The 20,856-nt window shown below is 30.7% G+C and overlaps 1 protein-coding gene across 1 annotated transcript in view; it reads left to right on the forward strand.

The window, feature by feature from the left end:
- The window catches only part of LOC131844667 (uncharacterized), an 87,624-nt gene extending 73,944 nt beyond the window's left edge, over nt 1-13,680 (forward strand). Inside the window, exons 4-7 of the mRNA XM_059193604.1 lie at nt 883-1,016; nt 8,072-8,191; nt 9,722-9,866; nt 12,892-13,680. Coding sequence (XP_059049587.1) covers nt 883-1,016; nt 8,072-8,191; nt 9,722-9,866; nt 12,892-12,977 — 485 coding nt within the window. The 3' untranslated portion in view covers nt 12,978-13,680. The remainder of the gene's footprint in view (nt 1-882; nt 1,017-8,071; nt 8,192-9,721; nt 9,867-12,891) is intronic.
- Nucleotides 13,681-20,856: the final 7,176 nt, after the last annotated feature.

Here is a 20,856-nt window from a genome sequence, read left to right on the forward strand (position 1 = left end):
TTACATAGTAGAGTTACGAGTAAATATTTAATTATCTATTGATGTAAACAAAAAGTAATTACGAAGTTAATTTATCAAGACGGTTAATTATTTGAAGCGTAATAAAAAAAACTTAGATACGTATTCACTATGTAGTATTAACAGGGTTCTTAAGACAGAGAGCAAATATTTATCTTACTTTGGATTTGCACTGTGGCTAAGATAAATAGTGAAAAAGATAGATTTTTATTTTTCCTGCGAGATAGAAAATCTACCATTATGTGTTATATATTATAGTTTTATATATATGAATAATACGAAAAATATTGTTAAAATAAACATTCCAAGGACAAGGTGACCTCAACGATTTATGCAATTAATATAACTTTAGAGAATCGGTACTAGTGGAAAGGTTTTCTCTCTATATATACCAGTATACAGGTGACTCTGTGGTAGAGATAAGTAACATGTTGTGGTCTGATGCCTGCCATCGACGATAGATCAAAATGAACTCCGTCCAGATGTATAACTACGCATAACTTTTTATACACCACTAACAAGAATTTAGGTACATTTTGCTTTTTAGGGAAAATGATTCTATATCATTTTGACCTATATCTACATTTTTATCGCTTGGTGTCTATATCGTTTTCGCATTATATGAGTATAATAATAATCTCAGGACAATTCACACAGCGCCATCTAGGCCCAAATTAAGTTAGCTAAAGCTTGTGTTATGGGTACTAGATAACTGATACAAATACATGTACATTTACATTTGCCGTGCGAGGAATCGAACCCGCGACCACCGAAAGTAAGGCGGTGTGCTAAACCACTAGACCACCGAGGCGTCGAGTGTATGTATATAATATGTATATGATACGAGATATTTAATTTTGACAGATCTACCAAAGTCCGGGCCAGAACTACACGGAATAAAATTGAGGTATAAGGCAGGAATGAAGCTCAAAGCGGAGTGCATCAGCCGGGACTCGTTACCGGCTGCCAACTTGTCCTTCTTTGTCAACAATGAACCGGTAAGTGGACTAAAATTTTGAATACGTAAAAGTGCATTCAGTTTTAAATGACTTTAATGTTTTAATTTCATATCACCATTTAGTTATAAAGTACCTAATACATACTTGTATTTTTGGTAGATGCTGAACAACTGATATATACATACATACACAAATTATAGACATTATTACATATTTAATTTATTGTATATTTATAGTATCAGATTTTTTAATTTTAGAACTAGATGGCAATATTGATTTATTTTATCAATTAGAGGTAATATTTGTTTTAAAGGCGATATGGCTAAAATAGCAGTGATTTTTTTTTTATTTGTATTATGTAAACAGCATGAGTTCATGAATGGCAATGCGTAGGATTATCACGGTTTCGCAATATATTTTATGATGTCCGTGGTGCTATTTATGTTTGTAATTCACAATTACTACTTACCATGAGGTGAATGAGCCTATATGCCATTTCAATTATATAAAAAAGACAAGTTACTCACCCCGGCTTCGCACGGTTGTACATGTATTTTATATATAAAGAGGAAGGTCCTCTAGAATCACTGTATCTATTTAAAAAAACCGCATAAAAATCCGTTGCGTAGTTTTCAAAATTTAAACATACAAAGGGACAGACCGCGACAGCAGAATATTATTTTATATTACGTAATAATGATACACAATCTCTTTGTTTAAAATGAAACATAAGATACTTTGGATACCTACTACTAAATCTTGTTGGGATCGCTTTCCTTTCTATGTGACGCATATCTTTAGCGTTCCTTACATAGATAGCCCATACCTGACCTTAATTTACCTTCCACCCATTAGTGTGCCCTGTAATGAAAGGAAAGTAATTAGAGTTGCTGGAATAGTGATCTTAATTACAACAAATGTAACTATACAAATTAATATGAACTCTCTATTAGTATTTAATTTGTATAATTTCAGATTTTAAAAATATTTCATATAACAAAAATCTTTAGTGCTTTGAAAATGTTTATGCTGCGGCATAACTAAAGATTTTTGATATTGACGAATAAATGCATAAAAATTATAAGCATAAACTTTGCTTAAAATAAAAAAAAATAAACTAATTTTATTACATTTGTTGTAATTAAGGCTTCAAAGTTTGCTAATGTCAATAATTAGTATTTTTTATTTGTATTACAAATAATATACCAAAATAGACTTTATGAATAATTGTGTGAGTGAGTATCTCAGTTTTTTCTAAATCAGCTGTCAGTTCTCCGGAATAACAACGAATGAGTGGTATCAGGTTCATCCTACGATAAACGTGATGTTAGTGGTGCCTACAAGGACGGCACCTTCATCAGGCGGCAGTTACCACTTACTATTAGGTGGGTCATCAGCTATTCAATTCAATTCCATTTTCATACAAAATACGTGTATTTCTCATTGGTATTTTCCAGTTATATTCTATATATATGAAATATTGTGTTCAATATTATTGGAAAATAGTGAAAATCACTGAAACCTAACTAAAGAAAAACTTTCCATGAAGATTTTTCTTTTGCCACGAAATAAGATGAGGCTACCTAAATCCTGTCGTAGGTGTTATATTAACTGGAATAAAATCAGCAAAGACATTATATACCTCGCTCCAGACTATTGAAACGTTTTGTAAGATAATATTAAAAGTTTTACTTTGTTATGACTTTGAAGTGTATGAAATAAAAGTATGAAGATATCTAAAAGTGTATTTTGAAGAATTACTAAGAATGTACGTAAAAAAAAAACCTAATAGACTAAGTATTATTAAAGACATTAGATTTCTGTTTTAAAGTTTTGATAATATTAATAAAGAGCTCCCGATATTTCGACGGGTTACAAACGTCCTAGTCACGGCCTGATAGCTAAAGCGTCGAAATATCGGGTGTTTTTTAATAACATTGCCATAATAAATATCTTGCTTATATAATGTGTATAATAGATTACTTTTTATCACATAATCCTCATTAGAATCTTCCCAAATGAGAAATCGAAAGAGACATGATACTTAATCTTTATAGACTTGTAATCGCTTTGTCCTACCATTGTCTTATTGCTTCGTTAGGGCTTTGCGTAGGTGCTCCTAACTTTACAAGATTTTTCTTATATAATTACACCCACATATGTCAACCTGGAATAATGTATTTTTCAAATTTGTTATCTAGTATACATAACACAAGCCAAGCTCGCTTAACTTTGGTCTAGATAGTGCTATGTGAATTGTCACTAGATTATTATTATTAAAATTATAATAACGGTGAAGAAAATTTAAAATTAAAGCCTAAAAAGCAGCATAGGCCTCTGGAATGGCAAAGCACGAGTAGTATCATGGGTGTCACATGCTATTGTTATGTTAGTATTGCTATTCATATATGTATATAGTCAATGGCTACCGCTTGACATGTGATATGGGCCGAATTTACATATACTAAGAACCATATATACAGTATCGTGCAACGACTTGTAATTGAAATTCATCAGTCTTCAGTTTTCCCAATTGGAAACATAGTCTGTTTAATAATATAGCAATGAGTTACTTCTAAGAATTCTGAAATTTGATTTCAATATTTCAACAATTCATGTGAACAGAAATTTAGATAGAAAATTAATTTAGATAGTATATTAACGCCGATATAAACTTCTATTCACATAATAAGTGTATAGAGGTGATAATTGTAGTATGTATATATAGGTTAAGTTAATAGTTCCGCATGGCAACTTGATTCTCTAGGCGTCAGTTTTGTTTTCGCTTAGATTCTATATATGAAGTCGCAGGTAACAAATAAGACTATATGTGTATATTACAAAAATCTATAAAAATATATCATCGTGCCAAGATTTGAATTGCAACACGGCTCTACTAAACTGATCATTTTAGATCTTGCTTTTATAGCATGCAAATGTAGCTGTAAGTTTCCCGTTCAAATCAGCGAAAACATATTCACACAGCGGTCCGTACTACGTAACTCATGTAGGTACCAATGAGCGTTGGTAGCCCGTCATAAAACGGGCAAATAACTTTTATGCTCCCACCCGAAAGGACGCAGATATATCACCACTACTCATGTTGTGTAGTGGCCATATATTAAAGTGTTCGTGTGGATATAAAGGTGCTACGTTTAGAGATAGATAGATAAAGTATCTATGAAGTGGCCTCGGTGGCCTAGCGGTTAATCACACCGCTTTACTTCCAATCGTCATCGGATACAAACATTTGTATTTCTGATTATGATTGACAACAGACTGATTCTCAGTCTGTTGTCTGAACGCTTGTGTGACCTGCTCGTGTGTGCCTCGTTGTCCAAAATTGGGACATCTCAAATTAATAACAAATGAGAAGCACTGAATCACTGGTAGGAAATGCTAGGATTGATACATTGAAAACCCCTATTACTAAATATCCGGCTACTCGAACAAATATTCCAATACAACTACTATTGAGTATACTATAATATACTATTAGTATTAAGTAAAAGCAACACTAGGGCTCTCTGGTACTCGGGCACTGGGCACATTCTATGTGGTTGTAGTCTACTCATGCATAAATGAAATATCTCCTTTGGAAAGTTTACACTCTTTCCTGGGGAGAGATAAAAACCAACGCTCCTAAGAATATCCTTCAATTCTTGTTCCTGACGGGTCTAGGTAACGAAAAAGAGCGAGCACAATAGATCTATGAAGGTCGCAGTGCTACAGGTCCAAGCACCTGACCATAGCCCAAATAACCCATTAAAAATAAAGAAATAATCGGTCTATTTGTGTTTTTATGTATGTATCTATTTATAAAAGAAACATCTAAGTGTAATTATGTCAGTTGTTTAATACTTATAACGCAAGCTTAGCTTAAGACTAGATGTATGGGATGGTCTTGGGTTATTATTATTATTAAATAAACTTCTTATGTATATAATGGGGTGAATATTATAAAATCATTTAAGTAAATAACTCTATATTACTTATTGCTATCGCAAAGCAGCTTGACATTATCCTCAGATATAACCACGATTGAAAGATACCATGGTATATGATAATTAAAAGTTAGTAGTCGTGTTAGTATATATAAACGAAGGTTGCCACTTACCATCAGGTGGCTTGTCATCTCTTTTACCTTTCTGTCACATAAAAAAAGAATATCTTTCGTCGTAAAGATTGATATGTAGGTAATATATGGATGATGTATACAACTCAATAAGTAGATTTCCATCTGACTGCCGACGTAAAGATTATTTTGATATATATAAAGGAATATTTTGAAATGTGTGCGTGTATTTATAACTATGTAATATATTTATGAAGTTTTTAAAAACCAATAAAGTACTAAACCTTTGAACATTCTATTATTATAAGTAATATGCTTAGGTGAGTATTTTGTTGTTCTTTCGCGCCTAAACAGCTGAATCATTATGATGAGTTTTGGTACACAGATATCCCATATATGCATCTGTACATCAAAATTCATCAGATATATATGGGTCTCCAGAGACGGTTATAGGTTACTTTATCTAACGCATTACTTATAATAGAAGATGAAAGAAGGTATGCCCTATTTTTGTAACGCAACTATTGCGTCCTTCGAGTTGCTTCAAACTTTGGAAAATTATTGTTAGTACTTCATAATTTAAGTTTATGTACATATTTTTATTACCTAAGCCGCTGGTAAATTCTAGTATCACTATAATATTAAATAGTAGCAACGTGAAATGTAAAAGGAAGACAATTGTATAATTTTAGCTATGACTTCATCCATGTGACAATCATAGCGCAGGACAAAAATTGTTTATGTCCTGCTCTAGATTAAATAGTACGCAACAACTTACCTACTATGTCCTTCTCCAGATTAAATACTCAAAAACAATACTAATTACAGCTAGGATTTTGTTATATTACAATTTTTGTTACGGATATATTAGTACATAAATATATTATTATTAAGTATTATACACCAATTAGTAAGTTACCTTTTACCTCAATAAATATTCCAAATTAAGCAAAAATATTTGCAGATTAAGCAGCGTGAACAGCTATTTGTAGATACTAACAGTAATAACAATCTTTTTATAAATAATAATAAAAATTGAACCTATGTCCGACGTAGTAATACAACCTAAGTACTTGTAATTTAAATGCATAGCTGACTGATGTAAATACCGAAATAGATTTTTCAGATCGGATCGGAAGTAAAATGGTATAATAAATCATTAGATCACGGAGGCCGTACTTATTAGTCATGTTTTGTTATAATACATAGTAACTGATATATACGACTTTGTGCATAATTAATAACAGGGCACAGAAAATAAACAATGTGTTAGCGTAAACTGGTAACTCGCAGATAGATTTACTTGTGCATTTATAATATCAGCTTGATCTATGGTATAAGGGATGAATTGTTTCACAGTAGCATTCTCACTTTTCCCATTTTTGGAATAAATTTACTTATTAATAAATATATATTTTCCTTATTCCTGTAGGTATCATTTTGATGCTATTGATCACAAGAATAAGGGTATGTAAAAAGTAATTGTAATTACCTTACTTAATAAAAGGAAAATGTATAGGATAAAATTTTGAGTAGATTAAGTTTTGAAGGAAAATGGAACTACATATATCTTATTAAGCTTAAGCTACAGTACGTTAAAAATAACAAAATTGTACTATTCTTACTGTCTTTCAATTATATTTATAGAAGCTAAGAAGAATTATTTAGCACTCTTATTTATTGAAATTAACAAGAAAAAAATACCCAAATTAAAAATAGTATCAATGGTAATGCAGAGAAATTAAGCACTGTCAATTCTTTTATGCAAATAGATGTCGAAGAATTAACTAACATCTTTTACTTTTCTTCTCGGTTGGCTCATCTTTACTAGCATGTATATTCATAAGTCAATAAACTAACCTAAAGTTTGACAATATCATATTATAATGTATTTGTTATTATTATTAATATATATATTATTAATATGCTGACCTCTTCAAAATGAGTCCAAATACACATATGTATTATATAATTTCAGAAGAGATTTAAGCATACTAATATTGCTTCCGTAAATATCCAAAAATATATTGTTTTTATTGGGGTATAGCTGTAAATAAAATAGTAGTAATTGAACTGTAGATAAATTTATGTCGATGACGTTATTTCTGGAGAATAATCCTCTTGAAAATGATGAAAGGTTTCAGATAATGTAAAAAGTTGTAGATATAAAAACGGAGGAAGAAAATAGACGTTATTATCGAAGTGTTTCCATGAAATTCAACAAAAAACGCCATGGACAAAGCCTTTGAAGTAATATAGAGTCCCCATAAATGAAATAAGAATATAATGAAAATTAAAAGACGGGTTAATTGAACTGTAATACTTTCCTTACTATTATATATGTAATGTTCATTATATCATACAGTTTTTTATGTAACGGAAATGATTTAGCTGACGACCCACCTGATGGTAAATTAACTTCGCTTATATCCATGACAGCACCACGAATGTTAGGACTAGTATAGTCTAGATGTACCTTCCCTTCTGCCCCTCATTCGTTGCTATTCTGGAGGACATGCAAGATATCATGCAATTTTACTGCATAGCCATACATGATATGGATCAGCCTTCAATTGAAATACATTTGCAAGTTTCTTAGCGGTAGAAGTAAGTGAGACACAAATGAGCAGTGCAAAATCCAAATATCCAGGGAAAAAAATTACCAGTCGTAAAAAATACCAAACTCTTTGATATTTATAGTATTATATGTAAAATTCTTGTGTCACAATGTTAGTTACCGTACTTCTCTGAAATGGCTTGGAAGATTTTTATGAAATTTTATAGTAGGTCTGAGAATCGGCTACTATCTATTTCATATACCCCTAAGTAACAAGTGTTGTTCATCCCCAATATTTTTTTTACTTTATTGGACAATTTTTAAAATACATACAACTCTAATTTTTACGCTTCTACCATCAACCGCTATTTTTTAACTTATATGGCAAAACAACGTTTGCGGGGTCAGCTAGTGTTATAAGGTATTAAATTATATAGCTAATGTATGCGTTTTTTTTGACAGGCCCACAAACAGCACGTAATGCATAGAGTGGACGGACAGACACCGGACGGGCTGATGACAGCTTACAGCACTATTCAATTTGTAGTCCAAAATCACCATTTTATTGAAGGAAGACTAAGAGTAAGTATTTTTTTTGTTTAACTTTAAACCCTAAAGCCTTAAGCTTGTTATGTTATTGTATTATATATAAATTCAACCATGATATAAGTAGATATATTCATATAAATTTTTATCATTTTTTATGCCCTGGTACTCGATTTACGTGTCTGATATAAAATATGTCTATGCCCCTTGTGACACAATATATCTTCACTTCAAATTGAATTAACATCCTGTCAACTGTTTAGTCGTGCAAATGTGACGTTAATGTAACAGACAAATACACTTTCGCTTTTATAATATTAGTCAGGTTTCATCAATCTGACCCTAAAAGTTCTCAATCAAACACTTTCAGGTTTTTTCAAGCGTTAGCTGTTTTTGTTCTTCATTATACTTCGTAGAAAAAAAAAGTATACGTATATAGAAATGGCAGCAGCAATAATTTAGATTATGTTAGCTGGATGCAGTGACTGTCTAAATACTGGCAAATAACTAGAAAACTATTTCAGTATCACGTGTCCTGCCTACAGACAACATTGTCTAGTCTTATTCAGGTTGTTTTCAGTGATCTTTATTTGTGCTATAGCAGAGGACCCATTCCGAAATTACTATTCCGATTTTTCGGGAACTGTCATTTAATAATAGGATACTCTGGGGGTCTATTATTAGTAGCAAACTAATCGATATCAAATAATCGATAAGCACTGAATGCATGCACCGGTGATAACGGGAGAGGAATGATCTGCACCTTGATCTTTTTCTCATTAATTTGCCACTAGTCTAGGTATTCAGACCGCCATGGTTCTCCTTATATTTCTAAATAAGAATCGGACGGTCTGTAACGACGACACCGTTCGATTGGCGCATTTCCAACGTGGGCGGGGAGTAGGACCCAACGCGCCAATTGAACGACGTCGTATATCGGAATCGGCTTTCCAGACTGAACCTGTTAATGTGAGCCCAGATCAAAGTACGATGCACCAAACACGCCACTGCGATTTCTTTGCAGTAATTGAGTCTGTAATATGTAATGCAGTATTGATACAGTGTTTGATTGAGTACTTCAATTTCGAATAATATTATTGCATGATTGAGTTTTATGAATTGATAAATAGTATTGTTTAGTTGTAGAAAGGTTTATTATTTTTGTGAATTTTTAAAATGAAATAATGTGAACGTTTTTGTCTACAAACCGATTGGCATAAAACAAAGACAAAATTGCAAGTGAAGATTACCACAAATCGTTTCATAGGTCAGAGCTCAGACAAGCAGACTAAAATTCTAACAATAATTGTTTTTGGTTTTACACTTTTAATAAAGTCTCTATTTTTATGACATTGTTAAAATAATATTTTTATGAAATTTTTATTAATATTTTTATTTATTGTTCATATAACGATATTTATATATATATATGTTATATTTAATTATATAGAATCTAAATCTAAATATCACACAAATTAATCATATCAATATACATACGTATAACAAATAAATATACTTAATAAAAAACCGTAGGGAACCTTTACTAAATAAAATTATTTGTTACAGATTCGGTGTACAGCTATTATATACTCAATATATATTAAGACACATGAAAAGAGTTCTATAGAAGTTAGAATACCCACTACGGCATCCAGTAAGCTGAAGGACCACGACGCGGTCGTTTATTCTATATATCGACAACCAGAGACCAGTAAGTTTATTTTTCATTGTATCCTATCTATCGGTTTCATATATACTTGTACTTATAAAATATATATTACAAAGACAATAAATATATTCTAGACTATAGAATATGGATGGATGTTTGTTACTTTTTCACGCAAAATCTACTGAAGGGATTTAGAGAACAATTAAAACAAATATAGCATTTAGTAGCATAAAAATACATATTTTTTTAACTCGGTTATTTTAAACATTTTGTGTACATCCATACATATGCCTATGTTTTTCATGTATCATAAATATATTAAAGTAGTGCATACTTTAAAATTTTTCACAAATAATGTTAATTATAGTTGACTTCTTTTATATGTCTCGATATTTTATATTACGCGGTAGATACATTTTGAAGAAAACTTTTTAATTAATTCAGGCTTCATGGCAAAGTGTTTGCCAATTTACGAACGTGCCATGGTGCATCGACCTCTGTCGGCAATCATGCTTGTGTGCGTGGCTTCTTTTATAAAAGTACTATAATATTCTGGAATATCTGTATTGAGTACATAAGTTAATTAAACCCTTTGAATATATTTGCAATTAACAAGTAGGTAGGTACTTTTAATATTAAAAACATAACCAGAAATCTGAATCGCGAACAACAAATCTGTGCAAAGTAAATAGCTAGTTCTAAAGCTTTATATTTATTCAACATTTAAAAATGGAAAACTGAAAAGTAATATAGAAAAAAAATATTATTTTCTATTCAAAGCATTTAAGTAACAGTAGTATGAAAATGAATGATAAGTACGAAATAAGATTAAGTAAGTGAGGCGCATAAATAGAGAAGGTTTTACGTGTATATGGCTAGGTTGCACTGAACATGCAAAATATCTGATAAAAATAATGGTAAATGACATTAAATATTTTAATTTGTATTTAGAATATATTATATTCTAACAATTAAACAATTAACCTTCAGCTACACGGGACGATAGAAGGCGAGTGCAGATGGTATTCCAAACCTGCAGAAAGACTTATAGGGCGGTTGCAGTCTAACTCCCGCCTGACGGATACGACTTTACTGTTTATTTCTGAAAACAGAAAGTCAGATATATTTTTGACTTTATAATATTAGTATGGCCACAAATTTTAGTCAAAAAGACCATCACCTAATATAAGTAGATACGTGTAAACACCCTTTCTACAAAGAGCTTAGTGGCAATTAGGCTAATTTCCTGGCATTGTGTACGTGAATATAATGAGACGCAAGCCTAATGGCTGTTAAATGTATGACCATTTACCTTTACAAAAGTTGTATTATGTGACGTTGATATATTTTATTTGGGTATCTAAGAGTAATCCCAAGTCGCCACTTCTAATGTTAGTTGCATAATTTAACAATAAGTTTAAAAAGTAAAACAATGCTACAATATGCTCATTCTATTACAATTCACTTGACTCCATCTATTGATTATAATTAAATGACAACAATAGATAAAGCATCAAACAAGCATATGACGCCATTTTAATTTTATGAGTTCACAAGATAGTAAATGGCGTATTAAAAATTATATACATCTACATTTTTTCACGTCTCTGGGGAGTATTATTTTCAGCTTTCCTTAGCCTGTGCCATGTTTAACAAAATATCCTACTTCAATTAACTGCTTTTATATTAAAGTACACAAACAGATAAAAATATAGTTTTCACCTCGTCACAATTTTATAGTTTTATTATATGTAAAAATGCCCATAAGACGTCCTATTATTGATAATCATTATATATAATATACGTAATGTTGATTTTTATGATCATTTTATTTTCCAATATGACAGAATTTAGCATAAAAATTACATATTATAAAACGCAATAGTATTGTTTAAATTGCCATATCACTTTTATTAACACAACTCGTTTTATAATCTGACCCATTACAAATTAATTGTCCAGTTAGTTTTAATAAATTACTCCGACTGGAAGGTTTGTAATGAATTTGTCTTGTGTGGATAAAGGTCTAACAATATATTATTCCACTTATCTTCTGAAGGTATTAATGAAATCCATGCTATGAATCACTTATTGTATATTACAGAAGTTTCAAAATTATAGGCATTTGCAAACTTGTTTCATTAAATAAACGGAGTCGTGTATTTATGTACATCTATATATAAAGAGATTTATCCTGACTGACTGACCGATCTATCAGGCTAAACAGCTGGGGTTAGAATCTACAAATTTTGTAAATAGGTTACTTAATGTAGCATTCTATTCGAAAGGAATTCACAAAATTATCATAGGAACAAGAGAGAGTTGATGAAGGCAAAGTCGCAGTATATCTATAGAGATAGTTAAATGATGTGATACTGAATTGATTGATTTTGAAGTAGTATAACTAAAAATGGATTTTGTTTTAAGATTTTGTTATGTGGTAAGTAAATTCAGAAACTACAGCCAGTGCAATAAAATTATATCTCAAGTCGTTATTTGAGTTACTATTTCATTATTTTAGTGACAAATGTCATATATTATGTTAATTGGAAATTATAAATTACTAATATTATAAATTAGTCTCCCTGTCAGCTTGACTGTAATCATGTTATCTTATATCTCGAAAAAAAGATATTATTCTGGAAAAGAGTTAGTGTCAATATACACAAACATTCAAAGATATACTCACCCTGGCGTAGTCGAGGTACACTAGCTATACAAACTTATGAAAGCATCTCGGCCTAGTATATACGAGTATATATAGTTTACTACCTCGCCTTATCAACACCACCGACAGTGGTTTTATTATTTGGTTACATTACATATACTGATCCCAAATTTGGAGTGTTTATTTCAATTCCGACTGACTCTCTAGTGATTACAGTATTCGTATTCGTAGTATCTAATAAAAGTAATATGAAAGATGCTAAACTAAATAGGGGGTGTCAAAGCTTACAATGTAATAAAGATCATAATATTAACAGTTGACAAGGCTTCTTACTATCCCATGTAAGATTAGTGTAGTAAGGAATTCAAAGGGGAGATTTATTTTTTCTTTTTTTTCCAGACGCTGGTACACAACTCAGGCGAACAGCAATATCGACAGTCATAATGCTATCAGTGATCACCCTTCTCTCGACTGCATTGAGATAAATATTTCCAAGTACTGTAGTATATAAAATATAGGTAGACAAAATTAATGAATGTGTTCTAATATAGTTTAACACATTGTAACAAAACAAAAAAACACATTTACTTGCGAGGTAAAGCACTATATGTTGACTTTATTTTATGTATATTTGATTAGAATTTATATAAGTTCTATTCAAAACCTATATACATACATAATATATTGTTGTGGAGATAAATAAATAAAATTATAACAATTAGAATAAAATAATCACATTATCAAACATTTATTATACAAAAGAATGTAAAATCTTATTACATATAGATACTCCAATTTGTCTTAAGAATAAGGTGCTTGCATACAACAGGACACATAAATTAACCAGTTGTATAGAATACCGGATTATAAAAATTTTTTTTTTTTCAATTTCATCAATATTACTTATATCAATTTACGTTATAACAAATATTTACTACGCGTTTTTCAATATAATAATGCCGTAATTATCTAGAAAACATAAATAATTTCATGTATTTTTAAACTCTACTGTCTTTTCGTGTATCATAATATGTTTATACTTTATTATATTTAATTTCAGTATAAAAACATCTATTGACAATAATTGGTATTTCATTAATAACATATGGTTGGTTATTTCCAGAAACAGATCAAATTTATATATGTCGCCATTTATATAAGTAAGTATCGAGTCAGTCGTCAAAATTGTCGATATGAACCGAATGATTTCATTGTATTTTAAATACTGAATTATATCTAATAACTATTTGATTTTATACAGTATAGTACAACCTAACTGACACATTGTACCTACTTAATAAAATGTAATTAATGTACATACACTCATTACAGCCATTAATTTCCTTCATATTTCTAGTGAATCTAGATTATTTCTATTGACATTTTTAAATTTATTTATTCTTGGTTTTAATAAAATAAATTATTATTATAAACAAACTAAATGAATTTATAATTTTGCAAAGCAGATCAATTATATGTCTTGTTTTTAAAATTAAAGACTGCTGCTATTGTCGAGGACATAAATTAAATGTGTATATAATATAATTAGATAAATTGTTTATATATGTTATAGATATTAAGTGAAATATAACGAACACATTAAACAATTCGTCCTTATCTAATTTATCTGAAGTTCGCATAAATGTGAAAAAATATATAACTCTGTCTAGCGTCTAGCGAATATTTATTTTATTATTAAAGTTTTATTATATAAATAAAAATATTATCCATAGAAAAAAAGAAAATAAGTAACTGAGAAATCGGATACTTTGTAAACTTTGAACAGTAATTGTTTCACAGAAAATATCTATTATATATAAATATGTTTGTAGTACTTGATTTTTATAAATAATTTAGGTTAATAGCGTACTAATATATTTATTATGTTATAAACGTAAATCCGCCGGCCTGATTGTTTTATTTTATTGATTTAATAAAGATCTTTACGACCCCGTCCACTCAGATCAATAAAAAATTATAACTACGCAACTTTATTAAATATAAATTCATAAATTACACTACTTACTTTTAATTATTATATATATTTTTAATTGATGATAATGGGAGCTGCCTGTGCAAACAGTATACCTTAGTGCGGCACCAGTGGAGGATAAAATGAGCAAGAGGTTAAGTCAGTTAGACCATTGTAATAAATACACTAGAACTTTACTAGGATGGTTTTTAGGGACCACTTGGAAGCCGATCTGACGTGGCACATTATATTTTTTCTTAATTTATTATATTCTTTATCTTAAAAGTAATGAAGAGTCTTTGTCTGTTATATTTTCAATCGAATATTTAACACATATTTTAAAAATACGCTAAGTAAATTGTCATGTAATAAAGAATGAAATAGTTTATAAAGTTTCAATGTACATAGGTATATGTAAGTGGCGAGCCTCGTAAATTGATTTTTCTAGTATCAGTATTATAAGTTTTCGTCTTATAAATATTTGTCATAAGTTCTAAAAAGAGTTGCGAAAGAATTATGTGATTGTATTGTACAAAAAATATCTACACTTTAATAATGTAAGGCTTCGACTTGATACTTTGTTGTATTATATTCTTATATCATTATAGTATAAGATGTAGATATGTGGATATTATGTAGATATAAGTAATAAAGTTCAGATAATCACAATTTTGTAACATATCTATGGGTGTACCCAGACTTTGTTTGTATAATTTGACCGAGGTATGTAGATTTTGTAGAATATTTTTGAACGTTGAAAGTTGAGATAAAGCAGTGAAATTACAGTATATGAAGTTATAACGAGTCCTTCGGGATCGCAACGCACGAATCACATGATGTGATTTCATATCTGTACCAGGCGATTACCATCATCATCATCATCATACCATCATGTGGGCCGTTAGCTTGTTTAAAATTCTAATTACAAAAAATACTGTATTGTTTAAAACTCCAGTTCAGTTTTACTAGTCCCTTTTGTAACTACAAGTATGTATGAGATTTTAAAAAAACTATGAGTTTTTTTTCTTTTACGACAATTGTTTCGAATGCATCCAGAACTCTTATTCAGAGTGAGCACGGTGCATTCGCCGCAGGCAAGGCGAGTGCAAGACACTGTAACATATGAGCTCGTAGCTAGATAACTAAATCATGGCAAGTTCATTAAATTCCCGTACATAGGTATCTTATTATTAGGAAAGTAGGTTCATGAGTGTAACTATACTCGTATAATTACATTACTACTCTTGGTACAACGTTGAGGTACGTAATATAATTTCACCAGTATTGTATGTTTATATTAAATATTATTTATAGCTAATTGCAGCTACTATGGGCAACACATAAGTAGTGCCACAAACATTAATATAAAATGTTCGTAATGCTGTTTATAGGTGATGGTTATCACTTTCCAACATGTGGACGGCCACCTTGTTTGTCATTACATAAAAATATATCTGTAACAGATAGTCATCGGTACGTAAGTACGGTACGGTGTTCAATTACGAAATGACAAGTATACGTACAGTTCCGGCCGAAAGTTTACCCTTTTGTTCTCGATTTTGATTCATTCAGTTGTAACTTTTTTCCAATCAAATTATGTCAATACCTTCGACTACGCAACTCTACTTTCACCATTTTTTATTGCGTACATTTTATGATTAAACTGTCGCGTTTAGTACACATTATTAATATAGTTAATCATGATAGCGGTTAGTTCAACTTGTTTCATTAGATTGTTAATTTGAGTTTTACAAGAATACATACATATGCAAATTCTGTTCAGTGTTGTTTATATTTGAACATATAGATTTGTTATTTTGGGTACTACAAAACTACAAATCTGTTGACAAATTATTTGGGTTAACAACAAAGATAGATTTTTTATTGCACCAAGGTGAGTACAGATTAAGTTGCACCGAAATGTTAGCTCTCATCAAAGATAAGGGTATACCCATATAAGATCATTTATGTAATATAATCATATAATCTTATTTGTTAAGTGCCCTCGTCTGTGTTTTATTGTTTTGTTGCTCTGTGTAGAACCAAATTCGTAGTTTTTCTATGACTGAGAAATATTTCTTCCCTATATTAACACTGTTGATACTGTGTAGTTGTGCCAACCCGAATTTATGTATTTCATTAAATGGAATACACGAAAATAATCTTCGTTTTATTGACTCCCACTCACTGGCGGGTGATGTTAGTTTAGTAACGGGGTAGCACTCTTAACCCTTTCCCGTTACATTTGATATTTTATTGAGTCGAAAAAGTTGTAAAATCATAATACTAATAAAATAAACTTTTGTGTTTAATTATACTACAGCGGTTTTATTTCGACATAGTAGTATTATTGTTTACTTTTAGTAATGCATAGGTAACTATGTATATTATGCAATATGTATTATATAAATATATCTGTAATGTCCTTTGAGCAAGGCTCCGTCGAACCGCTTTTTCTCAGCGGTGGTGCAGTGTGATATATTTTAAAATTAAACTACAAACTCACCTTGTGGCCTTTCCTTAATGTTTGAAACATCTTCACCAAAATTCGAATAGAGAATATACCATATATGGATAAAAAATAGTGGAATTTCTACCCACTAAAAATGCTACGATACACCTCAAGAACCCATAAATAGAAATATTAGGTTGCTTTAGAATTCTACCACGATTGCCGGAGTTACTTGTCGTGGAAGTTAGCATGCGACTTGATCAGTATATTCGGTTGTATATAATGCATAAATAAATTGCAATATGGTATACATGTAATGTAAATTTGTACATAAATAAGATCAGCCCATGATCGTCGGACGCAGCGCCGGCAGATTTCACTGCGGTCATACAACTTTAGCTATAAATGACACCTGCGTAGCAACTACCTACTACTAATTATCGTTTAATCTATCTGTCCTTTAATTCAAAATTGCTAGAACTTTCCACCGGCTTACCCATAACGAATAGCGGGATTTGCTATTTTGAACTATATTCAAATGAGAGAGTCACGATCTAATGGGTCACTACTGGTTCAGAGTAGTCGCAAGACGTGAAGTTGAATTTTGATCCTTAAGGTATATGTGGACGAGAAGCAGCCCTTGGAGTTAGTTAAAGCTATAAATCCTTTTTTTAATAAATGACAATGGAACGTTGCTTTCGCCTGGACCAGCTGATTTCACTAGTGGAGAATAATAGGATGAAGTCAAATCAGTTAGTTAGTAAATTGACTAGTAATTAGTATTAATCAGAGCTAGCCAGGATGGTTTCAGACAAGAGTGTGTGAAGGTACATTGTTCAAAATCGGGACACTAGTCCCCATATTAACAATCCTTTACACTCTACCAATGTAGATACTATTTCTTTTGGATAATTTAAATTGTTAGCTCTATAAAGTATATATATACTGTCGTTTGAAATCATAAACTAATGTGGTAATCGGAGAATCTTTAATAAGTCTAATACTTCTTATTGAATATCTTTATAATATTTAATAAAAAGTATGGAATAATACTTCATTGTCTCACTAGTATTTGCCATTCGATGAAATAAAAAAAATACTTATTATGAATTTGAAATATGTAATTTAAACTCTTTACATGACCTTTGGGAACAATTTTTAAATTTAGCTCTTCGGTATAACAGAAAAGCTAGTGTGTGAGTATCGATAAGTGAAATAGCATTTTAAACGCTTCAGTACTTTTGACAATGACGAATAAAACAGCGTGAATTACTATCCATACAATATTAGTATGTATGTAATATTCTAGATTCGTACACATAAAAGAAAAAGGTATTTTCTGTGTTCAATAACCTCCATTAACCCTCATGACACTTTATATACTCACACATAGAATTTAAGATGAAAATGGACAAAGGATGCTACTTTTTGTTCCGGTTAATCAATACGTACTTATGCTATGAGTATGTCCCGATCGCATAGATAATATAGGTGTAGCTATACTGAGTATCTATACATTTTTTTGTTTGTTTCTTACCTAGTTAATTAATTAATTATTAGTAGCCATATTAACGTAAATGCGTCCGTTTTTATATTTACAACACAAAATGGCTGAACGGATCTTAATAAACTTTTATCTGAAAATAGAATGTATTACGAAAATGGACATAAAGTCAATAAAAAATAAAGACCATATTAATGTATTGTTGTATATAAAGCAATTATAATATTATAATGCAACTTAATAGTTGCATCACGAGGACGGACATATACTATCTTATATCTCAAGTTAAACCAGGCGAAATACGTAATAACATGACTATGAAATTGATAGTCTAAACTGTCTTTTTGTCTGTTTTGTTGTCATAGCAGAACAGCTATTAATATAATTTAATATGGACATACAAGCTATGGATATGTAAAACACGTACTTCATATATTCTGTTTTTTTTTCTAACACATTTTTCTTTTTAATGTATTCTTATCTTAGGTACATACAAATTGTATTTGTTAGAAAAATATTCTGTACTAGATACTAATACAATATTTAATGAACCAAACAAGTAAAAATATATCTCGACAACACAATGCTCATTGTCATTATATACATTGATACAGTAAATTGAATCTTGTGAACTGCCTCCCAATATAATACGAAATAAAGCGTTGAACCGAGGGGACATGATTTTTCTCCGGAAATTAAATCTTTTCTCTCTCAGAATCACTACGTACTCTTATTCAACATAATAAGGAAAATTAAGTACATTTTAAAGAAATTTAGTAACTAATATGTGTACTGGTATTCCAAAAATCTAATAATTATTTTTTTCTTCTTAAATGAAAACAAAAGCACTCAGAAACCGAGCTTCCCAAAAATGAAGGATATTATTTTCTATCCTTAATTTTTGTAATGGTAAAGGGTATCACTTGATAGTGATGGAAATATATAAATATTAACTGAAAATCAAGTTTTTAAAAACAATATCACGTTCCTGTTTATCATGTATATCATATCATATAATATTTCATAAACTTATCAATTGATAATATAGAAAAGATTATATATATCTTGTGTCACTTCTATTTCTAGTAACTCTCGATTACAAAGCTAATGCGACATGAATCAACAAGTTCAATTAGTCTAATCTCCTATACCCACAACACATAATGTGAGTCCACTTTACGAGCCCTATATTGGCAGTTTGGATTGCAAATGTTTGTCCTAATAATTTGCTAAATATATACATTTTATGACTCTGTTTTTGGTATACAGCGTATAATGCAATAGTAGAATGAACATAAGAACATAATTGGTACCTACTGCTCAATGTTCGTATATTTAACGAGTTATTAGTAGGGAAATCCTTTTTGTTATTAGTTTATTTGGGTAGATGAAAACTCATTTTGGTGTTTGAGACTGTATGATTTCAATGAAAATGTAATTTTGTATGAAATCCTTGGACTGTACTACTTCATTTCTGTGTAGCATAGACTCGTATAATTAATGGAGACATTGATTGGCGCCAAAACACCAGGGACCAGAGATAATAATAGTAAACGTACAAGGATCCTGCCAGAGACTACATGTGTTGCTGGCAGCTTACCTACTACTACCAGACGTTTAATATTTTTTTATTTTAATTTAATACCCGCTTTTTTTATATGTAACTTTACTGTTACTATGTATCCCTGATGTTCTTAATTTTATTATATAATAAGACCCAGAAAGAAAGTCATGAATAATTGTACTTATAAATTAAAGCAATTTGTTATTCTATAACAGTGTTATTCTGAGAATAGCTTGTCAAAATGCGTGTTTTATTTTGATGTGTCCATGAATAAGGATTGAGCATGGATTTTCGCCTTTCCCAGTATTATACGTATAGTATATAGAACTCCATCTTGACTTCCTTGTTGGTCGTATAAAAAACATAAAAATAGAAATAATACGTCATTAGCCGTTACGTATCTGGAAGCCACAGACTGCACATAAACGTTTGTTCGACTTGTAACAAACACATATCTCGTAAACATCAACATATTTATGACTCGGTGCCAAAGCCCCTCTTAAAAAGAAAAATGTTACCGATGCGGGGAGCCCGCTTCGCTGTTACGATATATTAAATTAAAGCAATTTATAAGTCGGCTTATGGCCCTCCCCCGAATGCTCCCGCAATGCGACGGCGGGGGTGTTTGAATATACAAGGGGATGATAACCAGCCCCTAGATAACTTACAGCGTTACGATCTGATATCCATAATCAAAAATAAAGACAGAAGAGTCGATTTTGCAGCTCCACGCTCGTGTCTTTGCGTGACTTCCCTTTGAGTCGCGAGTTGTCCACCCTTTTAAGATGTGAAAGGGGATAATGTGGCGGCACAAATTTCCATCTGATAAGATGAAAGCTTGGAAACAAAATACAGTTGTGGAAACGTGAAAA

This window comes from Achroia grisella, unplaced genomic scaffold, assembly GCF_030625045.1.
Source record: "Achroia grisella isolate CSIRO2021 unplaced genomic scaffold, CSIRO_AGI_Agris_v1 utg4116, whole genome shotgun sequence".
NCBI classification, from domain to species: Eukaryota; Metazoa; Arthropoda; class Insecta; order Lepidoptera; family Pyralidae; genus Achroia; species Achroia grisella.